Source organism: Gastrolobium bilobum, unplaced genomic scaffold (assembly GCF_033153095.1).
Source record: "Gastrolobium bilobum isolate Gb01-03AN ecotype WA unplaced genomic scaffold, APGP_CSIRO_Gbil_v1 utg26293, whole genome shotgun sequence".
Taxonomy (NCBI): Eukaryota; Viridiplantae; Streptophyta; class Magnoliopsida; order Fabales; family Fabaceae; genus Gastrolobium; species Gastrolobium bilobum.
The window spans coordinates 139139-164128 of record NW_026897991.1 but is presented as its reverse complement, the minus strand read 5'-3'; the positions used below and the strand labels follow the sequence as shown (position 1 = coordinate 164128).

The 24990-nt window shown below is 33.6% G+C and overlaps 2 protein-coding genes across 2 annotated transcripts; both read left to right on the top strand.

Moving 5' to 3' along the window:
• The first annotated feature begins 8490 nt into the window (after window positions 1-8490).
• Window positions 8491-16280, top strand: LOC133311991 (cellulose synthase-like protein G1). The gene is made up of 8 exons (XM_061513132.1): window positions 8491-9078; window positions 11242-11334; window positions 12733-12834; window positions 12936-13148; window positions 13257-13359; window positions 14148-14326; window positions 14420-14767; window positions 15807-16280. The coding sequence occupies exons 1-8, from the start codon at window positions 8491-8493 to the stop codon at window positions 16278-16280; spliced, it is 2100 nt and encodes a 699-aa protein (XP_061369116.1).
• Window positions 16281-19223: 2943 nt separating this feature from the next.
• LOC133311999 (cellulose synthase-like protein G1) lies at window positions 19224-24502 on the top strand. The gene is made up of 8 exons (XM_061513140.1): window positions 19224-19811; window positions 21332-21424; window positions 22296-22397; window positions 22495-22707; window positions 22811-22913; window positions 23083-23261; window positions 23388-23735; window positions 24035-24502. Exons 1-8 carry the CDS (start codon window positions 19224-19226, stop codon window positions 24500-24502), a joined length of 2094 nt encoding a protein of 697 aa, XP_061369124.1.
• The last annotated feature ends 488 nt before the right edge of the window (window positions 24503-24990 follow it).

The window sequence follows — 24990 nt, the reverse complement described above, 5'->3', positions numbered from 1 at the left end:
GTGTCCAACACGCCGACATGTTCCGACACGCTCTGACACGGTGTCCGACACGCGGTCAACATTCCTGACACGTTGACCATTTCGACACGCGAATTTGACTGTGTCCGACACGGTCAAATGGCATTTTCATAAAAAAATTATTTTTTTAAAAAAAATTATTATTTTTAAATTGAAATATATTAATAAAGCTTCCACCTGATCATATCTATTTATTTATTTTTTTCCTTTTTTCCCCTTAAGTATCAATTAAGATTTAAGGGTGATAGTTACTACCTAGTTAGTTGTTACAAGAAGAAGCTCTAGGAGAGAAAACCAGCCTTCAGTGAGATTGAAAGATTACATGGCTTAGCTTAAGTGGGTGCATGTGAAACGTGTCATAGAAGTAGATGATGTATTGTGTGTGTGGCACACATATGCCTTTAGTAGTAACACTTTCTGTATTGGGTGTGTTAACCGTAATACGTGGTCATAGGATAAGTACAGATCGATTCATATAAGACACACATTGTAGCATTGTAATTACTACTTAGAATATACAATCGGTTATTTTTCTTTCTCTTGTTTCTCTGTTCTTCTCTTGTTAGGTCAATTCCTAACAACTGGTGCTTTCACTTGAACTCCACCTGTTCGACGAAATGCACGTTCAGGATCTTGCAGAGGAATTCAACACGTTCCAACAACGTGTAGATACTCGGTTGACTGACAATCAATCGCACCTTTCCCGTGTGGAAACTCGCTTGGATGATTATCAGAATCCAATAGCGTTGATGGTTTCTCAATTACAGCAACTCAATACAACAGTGATGGCCATGGATGCACGTCATCGAGATCCTCCTTTTCGCACTCCACCAATTCATCCACAAGTGGATGGCCGCAACGTATCCAAGGCAATTCGCTTGGAGATTCCTGTGTTTAGTGGTGTGGACCCTAATAATTGGATTTTTCGGACTGAATTGTTCTTTGTTCTTTAACAAATTCCGGAAGAGTTCAAGGTTCCTATGGCTGGGTTGCGCATGGAAGGTATGGCATCAGGGTGGTACCAGTGGATGTATAATAGTGGCTTGATTGGTTTGTGGCCAGATTTGACAAGGTTGCTGCGTGAGCGATTCGGAGCCTCTGCTTATACGAATCTTAAGGGTGTATTGTCCAAATTGACTCAATTGGGTACCCTTCGTGAGTATATACAGCAATTTGAGATGTTGCTTAACCAGGTACCAGGGTTGGGTGATGATTTATATCTGAGTTTTTTTGTCTCCGGTCTTCAACCTGAACTCCGAAGCGCAGTGCAACTCAGATCACCGATGAATTTGCATCAAGCAATGCAACAAGCATTGGCTTATGATGATCATCATATCGAACTTCGTGCTTCCTTTTCTGCGGGTGGTAAGAAATTTGGCTTTAAGAATTTTTCTTCTCATGACACTGGGGGTTCTTCTATTGGATCGACTTCAGTACCTCCAATAAACCTTCCAAAGCCCACTGTGCCTCAATTACCTGTTCCTACTCCGTTATTGGCATTACCTGCTCCTACCAATATGAAGAAGTTCTCTCATGCAGATTTGCATAAGCGGCGTGAGTTGGGACTTTGTTATTACTGTGAGGAAAAGTGGCATGCTAAGCACAAGTGTAAAAACAAGTTGTTTTTAATGGTGGGAGATGTTGATGAAGTACACGAAGGTTTAGAGGAGGAAGAAGAGATTGTATGGCATTCGACCAGCAGCAATAAAAACTCACAGGATGGTGCTCTTCATGCCCTGGCTGATCATTCAGGCACACGTTCTTTGGTGTTCACAACAATTATTAAGGACCGTGTGTTTCCTGTGTTGATAGATTCTGGAAGTACACATAATTTCCTTAACCGACAGGTAGCCCTTGACTTGTGCTTACCAATGACTCGTTCCAAAAGAATAAGAGTATTCTTAGGTAATGGGGAATTTTTGTCCACTGATAAGAAATGCCTTAAGGTACTAATCAATTTACAAGGTCATGAGTTCACCATTGATTTCTGGGTGTTGGAGCTTTGTGACCTTAGCATTGTCTTAGGAATGCCTTGGTTGGCGGCCCTTGGCAAGGTCACCCATGACTATGTCAGCTCTTCAATGGAATTTCAGTGGCAAGGATGACATGTTTTGTTGGAGGGAAATAAGGGAAGTAATGAATCCGACGGCATGGTGAATTACATGAATGGCAGGAAGCTGAGTTGCTTGGCATTGTTGCAGCATACAGAAAACAGTCTTAGTGGTTTGGGAAGTGAACTGAAGGCTATTAAGGAGGTGATTCCTGATAAATTGTGGGATGTTTTGTGGCAGTATCAAGAAGTATTCCAGATTCCACATGAGCTTCCTCCTTTTTGGGGCAGGGATCACACTATACATCTAGTAGAAGGATCAAGGGCTGTGAATGTTAAACCATATCGATATGGCCACCATCAGAAGGCAGAGATAGAGCGACAAGTGACTGAATTGCTGGCAGCTGGTTTAATACAGCACTCCCAGAGCCCTTTTTCATCTCCTATTCTCTTAGTGCGTAAGAAGGATGACACTTAGAGAATGTGTATACATTATAGGGCATTGAATGCCATCACAGTGAAGGACAGGTTTCCCATTCCAACCATTGATGAGCTCCTAGATGAGTTAGGGGGAGCTAGAATTTTTAGCAAATTGGACTTGAGAGCAGGGTACCATCAAATTAGGGTACTGCCTCAAGATGTGGAAAAAATAGCTTTTAGGACCCATGAGGGCCACTATGAGTTCCTAGTGATGCTATTCGGTTTGACTAATGCTCCTGCTACATTCCAAGCCGTGATGAATCAGTTGTTCAAGCCTCATTTACGCAGATTTATAATTGTATTCTTCGACGATATATTGGTCTTTAGTAAATCTATGGAAGAACATGTTGAGCATTTGGCTACTGCTTTGAGTTGTTTGCAGGTACATAAATTTTTCGTGAAGGTGTCTAAGTGCTCATTTGGAGCTGTGTCCATAGAATATTTAGGTCATGTTGTATCCAGCCAAGGAGTTCATGCCGACCCGAAGAAAATTCAAGCCATGATGGAGTGGCCCTTGCCTTGTAATCTGAAACAATTGAGAGGATTTTTGGGCCTCACGGGTTATTACCGTCGTTTCGTAAGGAATTATGCCATGCTCGCGGCCCCACTAATAGATCTGCTCAAGGGTTCAGAAGAATTTGTGTGGACCAAGGCAGCAACTTCAGCATTCCATCATTTGAAGGAAACCATGAGTAAGACTCCAATATTAATTTTACCAAATTTTTCTCTTCCTTTTGTCATCGAAACAGACGCTTCAAGCAGTGGAGTAGGAGCAGTACTCTTGCAGCAGGAAAGACCACTAGCTTTCTTCAGTAAAAAGTTGGGAATGAGGATGGCTAACTCTTCCACTTACGTACGAGAATTGTATGCTATTACGGATGCTGTTAAACGGTGGAGACAATACTTGCTGGGCTCCAATTTTGTGATTAGGACTGACCATAAGAGTATAAAGGAGCTACTGAATCAGACCATCCAGACAACAGAGCAACAAAAATACCTCTGTAAATTGCTTGGGTACTCATTCACAATTGAGTACAAAAAGGGCAGTAGTAATGTGGTAGCAGATGCGTTGTCAAGAGTGCATGATGATGGGGGGCTGCACACCTTGATTTCAGAACCGGTCTTTAATGTTCTTGAGGAAGTAAGGAAGCAAAACTCACAGGATCCTTATCTGTTACAATGTCATGAAAAATTAAAAACTGATCCTGGAGCGGATAGTTCATTGTCAATTAAGGATGGTATCTTGTTCCATAGTAACCGTTTTTTATTAAGCTCCAATTCTTCTTTGATTCCAATTCTGATTCATGAATATCATGCTACACTAGTGGGAGGGCATGCAGGGGTTTTGCTCACGTTCCTTCGGCTCTCTGCCACTTTTTATTGGAGTTCCATGAGAAAATATGTGAAAAATTTTGTGGCTCAATGTCTGATTTGTCAGCAAGTTAAATATGAAACGAGCAAACCGAGTGGACTACTGCAACCTTTAACTGTACCAGAAGGGGTGTTTGAAGACTTGTCTATGGATTTTATTGTGGGATTACCTATGTCTCGAGGATACTCAACTATTCTAGTTATAGTTGATAGGCTCTCAAAATTTGCCTATTTTAGCAGATTGCCTCAATCCTTTACTGCAGTAACGGTGGCCAAACTCTTTTGTGAGTTAGTAGTATACAATCATGGCTTTCCTAGATCAATAGTGACTGACCGAGATCCTATATTCGTGAGTCAGTTTTGGTCACAGCTATTCAAGTTAAGTGGAACTTCATTGCACACTAGTTCCGCATATCATCCGCAATCGGACGGGCAAACTGAGGTAACTAATCGTTATCTTGAACAGTATTTGCGTTCTTTCTGTCACGAAAAACCGAATTGCTGGTCAGAATTTCTAGGATGGGCACAATTCCATTACAATTCAAGTGTGCATTCAAGCATTGGTATGGCTCCATACACTGTTGTCTTTGGTAAGCCACCTATGCATATTCCTTCTTGTCCTAGAGTATTAATAAAGGTGGAGGCAATTGATGCCTTATTGGTGCAAATGGATGAAATCCTCTCACGGCTAAAATCTCAGCTACTGCAAGCTAGAAACCGTATGAAAATGCAAAGTGATAAACACAGGAAGGATCGTTCGTTTGAGGCAGGGGAATTAGTTTGGGTGAAATTGCAACCTTATAGACAGGTTTCTGTTGAAAGGCGTGCTAGTCATAAAATTGCCAAACGCTATTTTGGACCTTATCCAGTTGAGAAGAAGATAGGAAGTGTGGCTTATCGTTTGCAATTACCTCCTGATTGTCAGATTCACCCTACCTTCCATGTCTCTTTACTCAAGCCATTCCGTGGAAATTTGGACAAGCAGCCTGTACCCCTTCCTTCCAGGGCAGAGGAGAACAGACCACTGCAAGTTCCATTGCCAGTGTTGGCCAAGCGCATTGTTCATGTCAGAGGAAATCCACAACGTCAATATTTGATTCAATGGACCAATTCGGTGCCGGAAGACGCTTCCTGGGAAGTAGAGGAGTTTTTGCAGCATTGTTATCCCTCTCTGAACCTTGAGGACAAGGCCATATTTGAAGAGGAAGGGAATGTTACAAGAAGAAGCTCTAGGAGAGAAAAGCAGCTTTCAGTGAGATTGAAAGATTACGTGGCTTAGCTTAAGTGGGTGCATGTGAAACGTGTCATAGAAGTAGATGATGTATTGTGTGTGTGGCACACATATGCCTTTAGTAGTAACACTTTCTGTATTGGGTGTGTTAACCGTAATACGTGGTCATAGGATAAGTACATATTGATTCATATAAGACACACATTGTAGCATTGTAATTACTACTCAGAATATACAATCGGTTATTTTTCTTTCTCGTGTTTCTCTGTTCTTCTCTTGTTAGGTCAATTCCTAACATCAGTGCATAATGAAAAGCTAATAGCGATGTTAGAATTAATCAATGCTAAAAGTAATAGAAATGTGAATTAATTACAAGAAATGGTTCTAGAGATATATGAAAGTTAATTAATTATACGAAATCGAATTAGCCACGGTATAACGGTGGCTATATATTTTTGGTGGCTGCTACATGACAAAGTTGCCCTAGACACGGTAAATTTGTTTCCAACAACGTTATACTGGTAGTTTTATTTTACTTTTTGACACTATCATAATCACGCATAACAAAGATACTTATTTAACATATATATATATATATATATATATATATATATATATATATATATAGGGAATAACATTTGTCATTTTAAAGGATATAAGCTTATATCATTTTAGATCATAACCATTGATTTCTGTCCATTAACGGTTATAATTTATTGGATCAAAATTATAATTAATTAATAATAAATTTAGCCCATTAAGTTTGACCCAATAGATTATAACAAATCAATGGTTAAGATTTAAAATGATATAAGGTTATATCCTTTAAAAGAATATATATTTCTCCCATATATATATATATATATATATATATATATATATATATATATCCTTTAATTTCTTACAATTTTTAGAACCAAACTGTAATTGAGACAGAACAAACATGAACGATGAAAGGAAATAATATAAAATTATTGATGGCCTTCACTTGTTGGGTTGAAATAGTTTTTTTATATACTTTCGTATACTTGTGCAGATCATAAAATACTATGTCAATAATTTCTTTAATTTTTTAATAGGGTTAGTGATTGAGTTTAATGATTTTAAAATTTTAAGCACTGAATAAATAAAATATAATTATAGGATAAAAACAAAACATAAAACAAAATCAACCATGACAAATAATATAATTTTCACAACAAACATAAATTGTTTGAAATAATAGGAACAAAACCTAATTGTAAGTCACGGCTCTACCTCAGTCAGTATTTGCTCCCTCTTAAATTTACTCTTTTGGATCGTTGTTAGTATATTGAACTTCCATAAACTTGGAAACTCAATAAAAAAAGAAAAAATGTGTTTCATTTTAAATGACACAAGTTGTATTATTTCATGGACACAAAGAGGCAGGACCCACATATATTTTTTTTTTTCAGTGCGACTTACATCACTTTATGTCTATGAAATGACACAACTTGTGTCAATCAAAATGGCACACACTTTTTTCTAAAAAAAATTATTGTTTCTAATATTGTAAGAGATAATGCTATCTCCTAACATATATATAAGTGTATGTGGTTTATTATTTTTTTCTCTTTCCCATGGCCTCACATGAGTAGTCGTTCTACACATTTTTATGTGTGTGAAATAGATAATATTATCTATTATAATATGATAAATATGTTAGGACCCAAAAAAATAAAGCAAATACAAATTCAGATAAACAACTCAAAATTCAAATAAGAACATCAGCGAAAGTAAATGACACATAGGACTTTTTACGTGAAAAATTTAATATGGGAAGAAAAATCATGAGACCTTTATTGCAATTCACCCAAATTTTCACTATCAATATAATAATAATATTAATAATAATATAATCAGAGCGTTTTCTCTTTATGTAAGAGTAGAAGGATCAAATAATATAATCTAAAAAGATGGAAATTTAGAGAGAAGAAGAAAAAGAGAAGTCACCAATAATGTTCCAAACGGGGAAAACACATCTGCGACTTTAGAGACCTCCAAATTACAAAGCGACCGTTGGATATGAAATAACAGATACCACAAACCTATGTAGCACTGATACGACACGTGACACGTGACACGACACGACACGACATTCCAACACGTCAATCCTAAAAAATTATGGATTTTGACATGTTGGGACACATATTAATATTAAATAATATTTTTAATTTATATAGCGTATATTTCATTTAATATTCAATAATTTAACAAAAAAATGAAACTAAATTAATAATACTCATCAACACGTTATAAAGGTGGAAGCTTTAATAAAAAAAATAGGAACTGGGATGAGAGAGAGATAACATCAGATAGAAAGATCAAATCATATTAGAGAGAGATCAGAGAGAAGGAGATACAACAAAGAGCGTAATAGAAATTAACAATAATGATGCTGAGATGATCTCTGAAAAAAGACAAAAAAATAAAATTGATATGATCAGGTGGAAGCTTTATTAATATATTTTAATTTTTTTAAAAATTAATTTTTTTAAAAAAAATGTTTTTTTACGAAAATGTCATTTGACCGTGTCGGAGCGTGTCAGACACAGTCAAATTCGAGTGTCGAAATGGTCAACGTGTAGGAAATGTTAACCGCATGTCGAATACCGTATCAAAACGTGTCGACATGTCGAACACGACACTCCCTATTTTTTAGAGTGTCCGTGCTTCCTTGCCACAAACACTTTCGTGAAATTTGAAATCGTTCCAATAAAGTCTCACAGTTAGATTTGTTGGAGAAGTCCTCTTTCCTTTCTTTTTATTTTTTTCTTTCACCTCCCTATTCTTTCTCTTATTTTTCTTTCTGCTTTTTAATATTTTCAGTACTATAAATACACTGATTAGTCTATATATCCTTTATCAAATATAGAAAAAAAAATGTATTTATAATACCTTATTTTTATAGTTACTTTCTTTCATTTATTTTTGGATAAAGATGTACACCTACTCCGGGTACGAAAGTGCTGCGACTCTCTTCTCGTTTTTATTTGTGTGGCGCTACACTACAAACATACTGCACTTTTTTCTTTTCTTTTAAATCTAGGTTAAAAGGAAATTGGGCCTAAAAAAAATAGCTTACTAAGCTTCTTAAAGAATCCTTTTCTCTTCATGTGGGGTCTGCGTAGCGTAACATTATTTCGTTTACTTGTTTGTCTTGAACTCCTGACATGTGTATAAATTCAGGGTCCCTACGGCTATATTACATGCACCATTTTTAATGGTACTCTGAAAACTAAAAAAGGGTTGTTACAGCTTCAAGAACTTGGTTATACAAGCTTGAGAATTTCTAGTTTCTAGTTTCTAGTTTCTAGTTATGGCCACCTTCACCTTCCACACTGAAACTGTTCAATCATGGCTAGTCCTTAGTAGACTTCACATACTCTTCCACTTAGTTGTTGTGTTGCTCCTCTTTTACTACCGCATCACCAACCTCTTCTATGACAATAACACACCAACTCTACCATGGATTCTTATAACCATAGCAGAACTTATTCTAGCTATGCTATGGTTCTTCAACCAAGCCTTCCGGTGGCGGCCGGTGTCTCGGACCGTCATGACGGAGAACTTGCCGAGTGATGGGAACTTGCCGGGGCTTGACATCTTTGTGTGCACGCTTGACCCTGAAAAGGAACCTACTGTTGAGGTTATGAACACTGTTATTTCAGCAATTGCAATGGACTATTCACCCAATAAGCTCGCCGTGTATCTCTCCGATGACGGTGGTTGTCCGGTGACTCTGTGTGGTATTAAAGAGGCTTCTGAATTTGCTAAGGTGTGGCTTCCTTTTTGTAACAAATATGGAATCAAATCAAGGTGTCCCAAGGTTTTCTTCTCTCCTATGGGGGAAGATGAACACTTTATTCGGACAGATGAATTTAAGGCAGAGGAAGAGATGATCAAGGTATAAGAAAATCTATATAATGGTTTCTATTTATGGGGTCAATTATAAATTAGGTTATCACAAGTGACATATATAAGCATAATGCATAACTCTGCTAAAATAACTCATCTTATTGTCACTAAACCAGTACAGTTGCACGCAAAATTTTAAAAATAAATTAAAAAATTGTAGGTTATTCTTATAACGGTTAAGAATAATAAGTTTTACATTCAATTTTTATTATTTATATACTTATAATATCTAATAACTGACATATTTAATAAAAGATTTTATAAATGTTATGTTGTAGAAAAATTGTTAAGTTATGTTATAAAGATAATAATGATAGATCCATTGCTGTTTTCAGAAAGAAAGAAAGAAGTGTGAGATCCACTATCATTGTCTCTGTAACATAACCTAATAATTTTCCTACAACATAACATTTATAAAACCCTTTAATAAATTAAAACGGTTAGATATAAATATAATAAAATGATCCTAACCCATTTAAAAAAAAAACTTAAAACGTCACTATGATATTTGTTCCAAGGGATCGATGGTTTTGATTTGTGGTTTGAAGGGGGAGGATCAACTATAGAGTAATATGATCCGAGGAGGATCGACCCAATAGTATGCAATGCAGGAATCAACTGTATTATTATTAACTTAGAGTGGCTATCTACTTATCATATAATTATTGTTTCGAATGAATTAGGATCCAATTTCGGGTAAAAAACAACTGTATTATTATTATATTTGGTTGTAGTCTTATATTTCATGATTAAAATAGTAATTAAGTAAAGTTGTTTATAAAAGTAATGGTTCTAAGATTTAAATTCTTAATAATATATGTAAAATTCGCCTTGTATTATAATTTATTCTTACTTTGATCAATAGTAGGTGTTTACATTAAATTTATAACAATATTATTTATATATCATATTTTTAACATTTATCTTTTCACATGTTTTCCTTATAAGAGAGAGAATAAAAAATGTAAAGGTGTAAATTACATTTTTGCTGAATTATGGAAATTAATAGTTTCAATTAACGAGATCTGGATTAGTCAAAATGAATTTGGATCCTTTTTATTCGAGAGAAATATATAAACAAGTAGCAGTTATATTTTCAAAACTATTTGAATATTGACCTCTTTAATAAAACTTCTCATCAAATTCAAAGAATTCAAAACCAATCACATTCTTTATATTTATTATGGAAAATGATAGTCTCATGCTACATAAGATACTTATCTCATGTTATAGACCTATAGAATTTTGTGCCAATTTTTTTTCTTTTCAAATTGTGAATTTCTCATATTATCACTCTCATAAGAGTACTATCTCATGTAACATGAGATTAGTAAACCTCATTTATTATCTCAGGCTTATTTAAAAAAACCATAATTATATAAACAAGTGATGAACCTCAACATTGTTTAAAGTTAATATGTTAAAATATAAATAATATAAAACAAACTTAGTTACTAGTCATGTCATTGCATAGTTGCCTTTTCATTGTGGAACCAGTGGTGGGGTCCACCGATTAAAGTGACCTGCTTAAGAAATTTTTCTATTTTGTTTTTTGACTATGTTGTAAGGGAAAATTCTTTTTTATGTTGCAGGAAAGTTTTTTTCTTATGTTAGTGAGAGTTTGTTTTGTGCGTAATATTTTTTTTGTTTTCTTTATTTTTTATATGTGGGTCCCACCATAAATTTGAGTGTGTAGAAAATTTCCTCCTTTCTAATAGCATGAGAAAAGCATTGCACATGTTGTAAAGTGAAATAGATATGTTGTAAGGGAAAAAGTTATGTTGTAGGAGAGTTCTCTTCTCATGTTAGTGAGAGTTCGTTTTGCGTGCAATAATTTTTTTAGTTTTCTTTATTTTTTATATATGAGCCTTATTATAAATTTGAGTGTGTAGAAGATTTCCTCCTCTCCAATAGCATAAGAAAATCATCGCCCATGTTGTAAAGTGAAATAGAAACAGAATAGGGGCCAAAATCTTTCCAAAAAAAGGGGGGCACATTAACAATTTCTTCTTTTGTGTCTAGCTGTATTCAGTACAAGCTCATTTTCTTTTTGTTGTGCTTGAGTATTTTTTTGATACAAGTTGTTCTTCAATATTATCTCTGAAGTACGGTAATAATATCCGACTCACGTGATGTTGTTGCTATTTTGCAGGATAAATACAATAAAATGCAGAAAAATATTGAGAAATTTGGTTCGGACCCTAAAAATTGTTGTATTGTGCCTGATAGACCAACTCATATTGAGGTATTTATTTATTTATTTATTTATTTTTATTTTTTTGATAACATTTATTTATTTATTTAAGTTGAGATGAAGAGTGAAATGGTAAGGGGATGATCACAAATCAAGGAGACATAAAATTGCTACCACTAGATGATCTTAAATAATGGAATTTTTGTTAAAATAGTATTCATTTTCTGTTAACATATATTCTCCGTAATTATATAAAAGAATATCCAGTAAATATTTGCTAGATTATTTAATTCTATGTTAATTATTTTGAGCAATAGTCCTGTTTGATGAAAATATATTCACTTAATTAACAACTTTTTTTTTTTTTCTGTCACTAGGTGACTTTATTGACATTTAATGCACAGAGTTGCAACTAAATGACCCGATTAAAACAAATTTATAATCTTACAAACTTAAAGGTTCAAAATGTAGATTAAATGACTATTTTGTCTCCATTTTAATGAAAAAGTATTACTTTATTTTTTTTTTCAAATTGTATATAATATCAATTTGCACCTCTTCTCAAACTATATACAAATCATTTGACCAAAATTTGACCCCACACTTATTTAAGTAAATGAGTAATTTATTTGAGTAAATAACTCATCAAGAATTAGGGTTTGCTCAAATTTTGGTCAAGTAGGGGAAATTTGATATATAATCTAATAATAGGGACATATTAATATATAGTATGGAAAAATGAATAAAGTGATAAATTGATTTTAGAAGACAGACAAAATGATCAATCAACCTTAAAATGTAGAATGAAAACTTAAATGTTCTGAACTTAAGTATATGATGAGAAAAAAAAATATTACAAGTTCTGTTCACTTTGAAGTTGCAATTCTACATTGGTTAAAGATGAATTAAATGAAAACTATATAAATGAAAGAATAAAAAACTCAATACCTTAAGATTTGAACATATAGTCCATTGATAAGTTTTCCCCTGACCTCCCCTAACTGCCCAATAATTTCTTTGTAATCCATTACTATTACGTGTGGAACTAATGTATAGACGTTACATTTGATTTGTAAAAATATTTGTAGTTAGGATAAAGTTTATGTTGAAATAGACATAATAACAAACTCTGACTTCATGCTAAAACATGGTTGATATTATTATTATAAATTCATTTGGGGCTATATATCATTCCTTGAGTACTGTGGTTCGCATAACACATCAAAGACACGTCAATTTTCAGTCATAGAGAAGCAGTTTTATTGTTACCCTGTTTTTATAATCTTCAAATTTAATAGATACTTGCACATTTATGTTTTGTACATAACAGTTATAATGGAATGAAATTTAATGCCCTGTTTTGTTCCAATTAACTTCAACAAAAATAACTCTTTGAGTTCATTCATACGAAAATGTAGTTGATAAACTTTATTATTATTATTTTTCTAGATTATAAATGATCAAACGGAAATGCCACTCGTTGTTTATGTGTCTCGTGAAAGAAGGCCATCGGTTCCTCACAGATACAAAGGAGGAGCCCTCAACACATTGGTGTGCAAACTCTGAATTTGATCTCTACTTTCCACTTTGTCTTCCTTTTTGAATTTCTGATATACTTAATCAATTGAGCAATTCCTTAATTGTGGTTACAGCTCAGAGTCTCAGGGCTAATCAGCAATGGCCCTTATGTACTTGTAGTCGATTGTGATATGTACTGCAATGACCCATCTTCGGCCAAACAAGCCATGTGTTTCTTTCTTGATCCTGAAACCTCAAAAGATGTTGCTTTTGTCCAATTCCCTCAAATGTTTCACAACCTTAGCAAGAAAGACATCTATGATAATCAAACTAGGATTGCTTTTAAGGTAAATCAACAAATTATTAAGCACTTTATTTTAATTTATTTTTTTCTTTCACTTCTGCTTGTTTATTTTGTTTGATCATATATCTGATAACAAGGTAATTTCTTTCAGACAATGTGGCAAGGAATGGATGGACTAAGAGGTCCAGGTCTATCTGGAAGTGGCAATTACTTAAGTAGAAGAGCATTGCTCTTTGGAAGCCCAAACCAAAAGGGTACGTATGGACTGACTCATTATATTTTTTTTATTGATATACACATATTTATCCTAAAGTTTATCTAAATTTTCAGATATTTTGAGCCATGTAATTCGAAATCCAGAGACATTTCACCGGTTTGATTCTTTTGACAAACTATTTATCAATTTAATGCGAGCGAGAGATATATTGGAGTATGCGCGTTTAAGTCGCGCATTCTTTTCATGTGTGACTTGTGCAAAAGGCAAAATGTACCTATCACATGTCGCTCTCTGCAAGATGCGCATGAGTCGTGCGCTGACTTGAAATCGCATTGTGCTAAATTTTACAAAAGTCATGCATAGAGGTGATGTGTGACTTAAACGTGCACATTAATTTTTCCATGCGCTTTTCACTCGCATTATACTAGTAAATAATATGCCAAAGGAATTGAACTGATAAAATATATCTGATTTCACATTGATAAAAGTCCAAATTTTCACCATATGAACAATATGTTTGGCCATCCTGCCAGGTCACTCATTTTCTATAGGATTCCATTTTATGGTGATTAAGCATTGATCAAAGGGGTTTGCATTTGTCATTTAACATGACATAACAAACTTTCCTACACACACAACATTTTGTGAGGCCCACAATTTTTGAAGAAAAAAGAAAAAAAGAAAATTACGGCACGCAAAATGAATCTCTATAAAATTACACAATCACTTTTCCTAGAACATAACTCTTATAAAACCCTTGATCATACCCAAAAACTGCTGATTTCTAATTCATCAGGTTGTGTGGTTTTTTATTCATAATGGCAGATGACTATCTTCTTGATGCCCAAAACAACTTTGGCAAGTCTAGCATGTACATAGAATCACTGAAGGCCATCCGTGGACAACTAACTGCCAAAAACAATATTTCAAGAGATGTTATTTTAAAAGAAGCTCAAGCAGTGGCCTCTTGTTCCTATGAGAAAAGCACAAATTGGGGTGAAGAGGTAAGTACATACGTGCTACATATATACCTATTACACTTTGATTATGCATAAAAATTGACAATTTTGTAAATGTAACTTGATTGCTATCCACAGGTAGGATTCTCTTATGCTATATTACTGGAGAGTACAGTTACTGGCTATCTTCTGCACTGCAGAGGATGGAGATCAACCTACCTATACCCAAGAAGACCATGTTTCTTGGGGTGTGCCCCCACTGACATAAAGGAGGGTATGCTACAGTTGGTGAAGTGGTTGTCCGAACTTTGTTTGCTTGGATTCTCCAAATACAGCCCTTTCACTTATGGGATTTCAAGAATGCCCATTATTCATACCTTCACATTTTGCTTCCTGACAATGACAACCCAATATGCTGTTGCCTTCATCCTATATGGCATCATTCCTCAAGTATGCTTCCTGAAAGGAATTCCTATGTTTCCAAAGGTGAAGTTCAATACAAGTCTTGAAAAATATAAAATTCTAAATCATTTATATCATTAAAATAATACCCAAATAATAATGAAATTAAAGTTGTGATTGTGGATACCTTATTAGGCCATCATAAAACCAGAGGAAATAAGGCAACTTGAGATTAGAATCTTCCTTTCTATTGCCCATTTCAAAAATAACAGCCTTATTGTAATGAGAGCATATAATTAATAAGACTTAAACCCAATATAAATAGGTTAGAAATGAGATCTAACCTGATACCCTAAAAAAAGTTTATGTCCACTAGATTCACTTATCTTGGAAATTAAGGTCACACTAAAATATACATTGCTGTCCAATTGAACCCAATACCGACAGATGCCAAAAGCCCAACTTATCATAATTACAATGGACTAATCAAAATAATTAAAATTGAAATACCCATTAGCCTGATTAATTTTAAAAATAAAATTAATTAATTAATATTACCCATTTATATAAAAACTTCTAACCACTCTTTCAGTTGTGCTATTGCTATGTATTTTTGTTAGGGTAAAGTGTGTGTCATTTTAAATGATGTAAAGTTGTGTCATTTTAAGAGAGAGAAAGAGATAGATAAAAGAGGAGAGAGAGTTGACAAAAAATATAAAGGTGTGGGCCCCACCTCTTTGTGAGAGTGAAAGGATATAAGTTGTGTCATTTAAAAGGATAAACATTTTTCCCTTTTTGTTACTATCATTTTCTCTTCTTTTCTTTTGTCATCTTCCAATATATGCTACTATAAGATTTCTGGTTTACTGAGTCCATAATTATTTAAATAAGTAGAAATTCTATTAAATTATTTAACATTCTTTAATTTATGGGAAAAAGACTTCTCATCTTGCATGAGAAGTCTCCTCTCCTACCACTATCATTTTAATGTCCGTGCTAATCACTTTTTTATTTTTAATTTTTTTCTTTAAAATGGGCCCCACCTCTTTCTCTCTCTGTAGGAAAACTTGAATTTCTCATGCAACACGAGAAATTACAAACCCTTAATTTATTTATGTTACAGGTTTCAGAACCCTGGTTTTTAGTGTTTGCAATATTGTTTGTATCCACTCAAATTCAGCATTTGATTGAGATCCTTTCTGGTGGTGGCTCCCTGGCAGTATGGTGGGATGAACAAAGAATTTGGATTCTAAAGTCAGTTACTGGATGCTTATTTGCACTTACAGCAGCAACCAAGAAATGGTTAGGGTTAAACAAGGTGAAATTCACTTTATCAAACAAAGCCATTGACAAAGAGAAGCTCAAGAAATATGAGCAGGGTAGGTTCGATTTCGAGGGTGCAGCTTTGTTCATGTCTCCATTGGTTGTATTACTCTTAGTGAACATTGTGTGCTTCTTTGGGGGATTATGGAGACTACTCAATGTGAAAGATTTTGATGAGATGTTTGGTCAACTTTTCCTGCTTAGCTATCTAATGGCTCTTAGTTATCCCGTTGTTGAGGGGATAATAACTATGAAAAGCAAGGGTGAGAAGTGAACATTGCTTGCGAGTAATTAGGCTAATTCAGGTATCTGAACTGTATTCATAAATAATCAGGCTCATTTAAGAATCTGAACTGCAAAATAAGTACTTGAATCTTTCTAGTTTCTAATGTGTATGCTGCCATGCATCTTGCTGGAAGCTGACCTTTCTTGATTATTTTACTTTTATGCCACTTTTGTCCTAATGTATTTTGACGTTGAAAGTCCTTCCTTACATATGAAATAAATCGAATTCCAATGATTGTATTGTAGAAAAAAAAAAGTATTTAGAAAGTAAAAATTATTCTCTTGAAACTCAATAAAAATTCTAACTTTTAATTAGGTTTTCTTTTTAACAATCAGAGTTTTTTTTTTTAACAATTCAAATCCACACTTAATGTGGTATTGTGGTTAATGGTAAAAAAGTACAAACTGGACACGTAAAAGCTATTTGTTGCTGTAAATAAAAGTATTTTGCATATCATAATGGGTAATACATCTTTTGGGGAAATTATTTTTTAAAGGTGTGGGATCCATGGGTCTTTTTTTGCTCTTTCCTTGTATTGTAGGACTCACACCTAAACACAAGGTTCATCCTCGTTCTTGATAAAACCGTTACTCTTAACGACTTCATCAAAACGAATATTCCAACTCCTTGATGCTTGTTTTAGCCCATATATTGACCTTTGAAGTTTGCATACCATATGCTCCTGATCTTTGATTTCAAAGCCTTCAGGTTGTGTCAGGAAGTTTTTTTCCCCTTCAAAGCAGGATAGATGTATTACCCATTTGTAAAAAGTTTCTACAAACAAGATTTTAATTTAAAGTGTATAAATTATATTTTTGTAAAGGGGAGATATTTTGATTACCTTATTTTCAATTATTATTATGGAGAGTATATAATTATAATATTAATTTTTTTTTACGTCAGCTGACAAGTTTACGAAGAAAGAGAAAAATAAATAATTTTAATATTATAATTACATAATTCCCAAAATACATAGTTAACAGTGGATGATGTTATTGAAGACAGTGGGTGATATTATATTACTAATAGATTTGAACCCATGTATAAAGCAGATGAGGTAGATGATCAGAATTATCACTGTGCAATTATAAGATTGAAGAACAGACTTACTTGGTATGTATGAAACAGACAGAATCAGAAGAATGAAAAATGCAGTATCAGAGGAGTAAAATCCTAGCCCACAGAACGTGTCTCCTTAAGACAATTTGCCCCCTCACAGATGCCAAAGGTTGATGGACACTTGTCTCCCAGAATAGAACGGATTTCGTCTGAAGAATGGTGGCACTACCAATCAACAGCCCAAACGAATACAACAAAATGCCAGAGGAAGTCACACCGGAGTATGAACAAGAATATGCAAAATCGGAAGGAGAAAAATTCTGGCAGAGTTTCAGTGCAGAAAATCGGATAAATTTCTGAAGGTGTCAGTGTCTATAAATAGACACTGACCGGTCACGATGAACAGTCGCCGGCGGCGGCGAACGGGTGCGACCGGTGACCGTTCCGATGAACAGGTACAACCGAAACACAACCGGTGACCGGTTCGCGAAAGAGAAGAACCTGTTCGGTTCAAAATTGCTCAAAAAATTAGCAGGTAGAAACGTTTGGGTTCGAAGTTTTTGGAGGGAAGCAACGGATACATTTTTGGACAAAATATTAAAAAATAATTTTATTACACACATATGAACCGAACCGAACAGACAGCGGCGCGCGCGGTGGACCAAAGCCCACCTAGCTCCTCCCCCTCCACAAAATGTGTAGTGACCCAACGGCCAATCTAGGAGAGTGAGGTGGGAGCTTATAAACTCTCTTACTTCCAACTATTTGTCCAATGTGAGACTTTGTTAAAATTCACACACCTCTTCAACTTCCCTTTTCTCTTTTCTTTATTAACCTACTTCTTATTCATAACTAATAGATCATTGTTCATTAATTCCAATGGAGAAAAAATAAGATACTATGAATATCTCCATCTTCTTGTAATATTTAAGGTTGAACCCAAATATAACTAAGTAAACAAACATATATTTGGAATCATTAGGAGGACCGTACCAACTTACCAAGCACTTATGGTCATTAAGCTCTTACATTCATTCAAGCTTTGAATTTGGAGGCTGTGGACCTTACTAATAAGAATAACTTCGTGAGTAATCTCATAACCTGAGACCTTAGTTAGAACCCGGCCCATTATAACAAAAATTAATATTAATAACATTATTAGATTGCAAAAAAATAATTTTGATTTAATGAAGTAACCTAATTTCAGTACTTTGTAAAATGATGATGCTAAGATAATAAGGATACAATCATTAATATGACAAGTTTTATACATAGTTGTTAAAATAACAAACTACAAGACCAATTTTTTTCTTAAAAAAAAAAAAAAAAAAGCACGTGGCAAGTCCATGTGTCACGGGAGCTCTTTGTGCCATTTTCTTTTGTTCTACATAAAGAAATCATAGAGCGAGCTCCACGCGAGGGAGTTTAAAATAATAAAGTAGCCACATGAAACATAAAAAAATGCCAGTACCACTTATTTGATTACTTAATTACCCGTAGGTTCATTTTTTCTGCAGTTACAGATAAATTATTCGCAGTAAGTTTAATGTGACGTCGTTTTGGTACAGAAATTATGATATTTTTGTAATTTTAATTTATTTTAATGTTATAATAAGTTTTATATTTATAATTTTTTAATATTTCAATACCAAAACGATGTCGTTTTAAGAATAAATAGATAACCTATCTATTTTACATTTTTCCTTATATGTACTACAAGTTAGTTAATTTGTTCTGCTTCTTTTTTCTTTAAACCTAAAATAAAGTTAATAAGAGTCAATGAGGTGTTCTATAAATGAAAGGGTGTAGCAGAGTGTTATATCCTAACCTCAAGAACTTGGTTACAAGCTAGAGAAATTCTAGTTTCTAGTTATGGCTACCTTCACCTTCCACAGTGAAACTGTTCAATCATGGCTACTCCTTAGTAGAATCCACATATTCTTCCACTTAGTGGTTGTGTTGTTCCTCTTTTACTACCGCATCACTAATCTCTTCTATGACAATATCAAACCAACTCTACCATTGATTCTTATGACCATAGCAGAGCTTATTCTAGCTGTGCTATGGTTCTTCAACCAAGCCTACCGGTGGCGTCCGGTGTCTCGGTCCGTCATGACGGAGAAGTTGCCGAGTGATGGGAACTTGCCGGGGCTTGACATCTTTGTGTGCACGCTTGACCCTGAAAAGGAACCAACTGTTGAGGTTATGAACACTGTTATTTCAGCAATTGCAATGGACTATCCACCCAATAAGCTCGCCGTGTATCTCTCCGATGACGGTGGTTGTCCGGTGACTCTGTATAGTATTAAAGAGGCTTCTGAATTTGCTAAGGTGTGGCTTCCTTTCTGCAACAAGTATGGGATCAAATCAAGGTGTCCCAAGGTTTTCTTCTCTCCTATGGGAGAAGATGAACGGCTTATTCGGACAGATGAATTCAGAACAGAGCAAGAACAGATCAAGGTATATAAATATAAACATTGGATTTTAACTAAAATTATCTCCACCCATATTAAAGCATGTTGGGACATTCAGAAATTTAGAAAAATATAAAACCTCACCTACTAACATTTTTAGATTGAAATATTTCTTTATATGTTTGTGATCAATTGGTAATGAGTTCAATCATTATTGTCTCGGTTCAATTAATAAATAATTAAATATTATAAATTTTTTTAATACATGTAGGTCTTATCAGTTTAAATATTTAGATATTTAGGTTGAATTGTCTCTTTACGGATATCATACAAAAAGAAGAGAAATAAAGAAAAATTAGATTTTACATACTTTATGTGTATAGAAGATATGTTTTATTTCAAAATTGGGAGTTATGTTACTAATTACATACTCAAGAAGTCTCTGTAATTTTATTAACAATAAATGCTTTTTTCGAAAAAAAATATGTATACTTTTAAATGATATAAAGTTATCTCTTCTTAAAAGAGTGACATTTTTTTTTTCTACTTCCATAATCTATCCTTTTCTCTTTCTTAAAAAAATCATCCTTCAAAATACACACACTTTTCCCATGTTTTTTACCTTGTTACTTTTAAGTTTATGCTTGACTACTCACTTTTATTGTTGATCTATTCTCAACAAGTCAGGTAAGTACTTGAAACAAAAAGGTTCCCCAATCCAGAGAATGGGTTGGGTTGGATGTTCTTGAATTTTTTATTTTTTTTTGTTCTGACGGGAAAAGAAAGCTGAATATTCTTTAAGTCAGGATGTAAAATATTGATTGAGACATTGACTTTGTTTTATTTTTGTTTGTATCACTTTCCATTGCTGATTCAGTGGATGGTGGTTGTCACTCTTCAGAATTAAATTTTTGGTTTCTCTGATATGTCTTGGGAATTTTGGCTGTTGCTATGTTAGGGTATTATATCTAAAATTAATTTTTGAATATTTATTAGTTATTTGTTTCATGTTAAGTGTTTAACCAATTATTAATTATTATTAAAACACAATATTTAATAACTCATATTAATTGATAGCTTTTTAAAAAATATAAGACGCGGAAGTTACTTAAAAATTTAATTTATCAATTTTTTTTATGTACATATATTTCGTATTTACGTAATTTTTAATTTTTAATTATAATTTAATTTATTTTTTTATTTTAATTCTGGCACTTAAATATAAAAAGATGTGATCTTAAATAATGTATGAGAAGTATTTTGCAATTTAATTTGGGAGAATGATATACATACCACCAAAAAAATTTATAATTTTTACAACTAACTTAATCATTATTGATTTTTGTCAATCTAATGGTTATAATTTATTAGAAATTATTGGGTGATATTTATTAATTAATTATTATTTTCAATAAATTATAACCGTTAGATTGACATAAATCAACGATGATTGTAAAAGTAATAAATTTTTTTAGTGATAAATATATTTTCTTCCTTTCATTTGTAATTTGAGTCTGAGCTATTATAATTAATATTTCTGTGCTCAACGTTTTTACAACTTTGCAGGCTAAATACGAGAAAATGCAGAAAAATATCGAGAAATTTGGTTCAGACCCTAAAAATCTTCGTATAGTGACTGACAGATCTCCGCGCATCGAGGTACTTATTAAATATTTTACTGGTTTTGGTTATATTTAATTATTTTAAATGTTTATGATAAAATTAATATTTCTTAAATGCTTAAAATCTCGTTTAAGTATCATATCTAATGAGATTGCGTAGTAACTCGCCCTGTAATAGAAAGGCTTGACACTTTTTGTGTTTAAGGTTATGAACCTTTTCTAACATTAATTAAATTTGATTCAATAATATTATCTAAAGGATTTCTTTAAAAGGGTATCTGTTAAGAAATTGAATAACAAGAAATTTTTTAAATTCTTAACATATTAAATTTCATATTTTTTATTTTTTTCAATCCTTAGCCAGTTGTTTTAGTTTTAGGTCTTATAAAAAAGAAGATTTTTATATCCAGTTCTCATATCATGTATCATCTTGAATGTCATTTTTGTCTCCAAAATCTTAGTTTTTTTTATTAGTTAAATTACAATTAATATTATATAGTTTGTTTGACAGGATAAAAGACGTTATACGATGTTAATTAGTTATATTTCTCTTAAATAATATTCACAGTAAATATTATATAATAACAATTATCGAAAATAATACAGCATAAACTATTTAAAATTAATCTCATTCGATGAGTGTTTTCTTGTAGGTCTTGTTTTGTTAAATATATTAAAAATCGAACTAGAAATTGAACCAATAAGATGCCCATTCATGGTTTTTAGTCAACTAAATCCGTAATTAAATTATAATTAAATTAAGATGGTTTATGGTTGCAATTAATTAACTTTAATAACAAACAAGGTATTATTACAAACTACTTCAATTAATTAACAAAGCTTTTATGGTTAGCTGAAGGGGAAAAAAGAAAGCTAGTTGGTGATGTTACTTTGTTATTTGTTTTTAGATTATAAATGACCAAAAGGAAATGCCACTTGTTGTTTATGTGTCTCGTGAAAGAAGGCCATCACTTCCTCACAAATTCAAAGGGGGAGCCCTCAACACATTGGTGTGTACTCTATGAATTTGATCACTTACTTTCTCTTCTCCTTTCTCACTTTCTGCCATATTTAACCAATGTAGCACTTCATTAATTGGATTTGCAGCTCAGAGTATCGGGTCTATTAAGTAATGGACCATATGTGCTTGCAGTGGATTGTGATATGTATTGCAATGATCCATCCTCGGCCAAACAAGCCATGTGTTTCTTTCTTGATCCTGAAACCTCTAAATATATTGCATTTGTTCAATTCCCACAAATGTTTCACAACCTTAGCAAAAAAGACATCTATGATAATCAATCTAGGACTGCTTTTAAGGTAAGCCCACAAATTATTAAGCCCTTTTATGTCTTCTTCTTTCACTTATGCTTCTTTGTTTTGTTTGATGAACTATCTGATGACATAGAGTAATTTCGTTTAGACAATGTGGCAAGGCATGGATGGACTAAGAGGTCCAGGTCTTTCTGGCAGTGGCAATTACTTGAATAGAAGTGCATTACTATTTGGAAGCCCAAACCAAAAAGGTACTTATAGCATACCCTTTAATAAAATTTAGTAACATAGTTTGGCCTTCACACAAGGTCACTCACTTTCTATATAGGATTCATATTTTATGTTGAGAGTGTATCAATCACACCAAAGAGTTATTTCAGAGATTCACCAGCTCATGTGATTTTTTATGCATGACCATAGATGACTATCTGCTTGATGCCCAAAACTACTTTGGCAAGTCTACCATGTACATAGAATCAATGAAGGCCATTCGTGGACAGCAAACTACCAAAAAGAATATCTCAAGAGATGCAATCATACGAGAAGCTCAAGTAGTGGCCTCTTGTAACTACGAGACAAACACAAATTGGGGTACAGAGGCAAGTGTATAAGTACATACATATAACAACATAAATACCTTTTTTAGTTTTCAATTGATATTAAATAAGATGGTTATGAACAAAAGTTGATGATTTTTGTAAATGTAAATTTGATTGCTATCGCAGGTAGGATTCTCATATGGCATCTTACTAGAGAGTACCATTACTGGCTATCTTTTGCACTGCAGAGGATGGAAATCAGCTTATCTTTACCCAAAAACACCATGTTTCTTAGGTTGTGCCCCAACTGACATCAAGGAAGGCATGCTTCAGTTGGTGAAGTGGTTGTCTGAACTTTGCTTGCTTGGAGTCTCCAAATACAGCCCTTTCACTTATGGGTTTTCAAGAATGTCCATTATGCATACCTTCACTTATTGTTTCATGTCAATTTCATCCCTATATGCTATTGGCTTCATCCTTTATGGCATTGTACCTCAAGTATGCTTCTTGAAAGGAATTCCTGTGTTTCCAAAGGTGAAATTCCTATACAAGTCCTTTTTTTTTTTAACTGTTATCTATCGGTTCATCGATTAGTCTGATTTGAGCCAGATAGGATTATAACTATCTTTCCAGGGACTCGAACTTGGAACAACTAGTTAAGCTGGAACAACCCCTTTCCAGTTGATCTTTGACTACTCATATTGAGGAATTTGTTTTTGTTACTATCACTGTTTGTCTTTTTATCAATATGTTACTATAAGATTATTACTTTATCTAGCATATAATATAATTAGGACTTGAATTTAACATGCTTTAATTCATTTATGTTACAGGTCACAGACCCTTGGTTTGCAGTGTTTGCAATATTGCATGTATCCACCCAGATTCAACATTTGATTGAGGTCCTTTCTGGCGATGGCTCTGTTACAATGTGGTGGGATGAACAAAGAATTTGGATTCTGAAGTCAGTCACTAGCTTATTCGCAATTATAGATGGAATCAAGAAATGGTTGGGGTTGAACAAGGTGAAGTTCAGCTTGTCAAACAAAGCCCTTGACAAAGAGAAGCTAAAGAAATATGAGCAAGGTAGGTTCGATTTCCAAGGTGCAGCTCTGTTCATGTCTCCATTGGTCGTATTGCTAGTAGTGAACATTGTTTGTTTCTTCGGGGGTTTATGGAGACTATTCAATGTGAAAAATTTTGAAGATATGTTTGGTCAACTTTTACTACTCAGCTATGTAATGGTTCTAAGTTATCCCATTCTTGTTGGGATAATCACTATGAAAAGCAAGAGCGGGTAGTGAACTTTGGTCATAAATCATTTGGCTCATTCATGAGTCTAAACTGCATAAGTATTTGTATCTTGAGATGAAATTTATTTATGCCATCATGTTGGGTACTTTAGATTAGTGTAATCTTTCACTTGAATAGTCTCTCTCTCTGGATTTTTGTTCATCATGGCAACATTTCAATACAATGAAGGGGTTTGTCATGACTCAGCATTGATGACCTCATCATTAAGATCTGGTGGGGTCCTGGTTCCAAATAAAGATACATTGCTCCTATATTGCTGACTGGGGAATTGCTTCTGAGATACTCAATTGATAAATATTGAAACATTCATTAAATAATTCATGAACTAATTTTAAAATAAGGTACTTCTTCCTTTCCCTAAACCTTATTTTTTTTTAAAAAAAACTCTCACTATATGTATAGAGACAGATTACATTTATTTGTTAATTTAAGTTCTTACACTTTACCTTTTTACATCTATATTTTCTATTCTTAC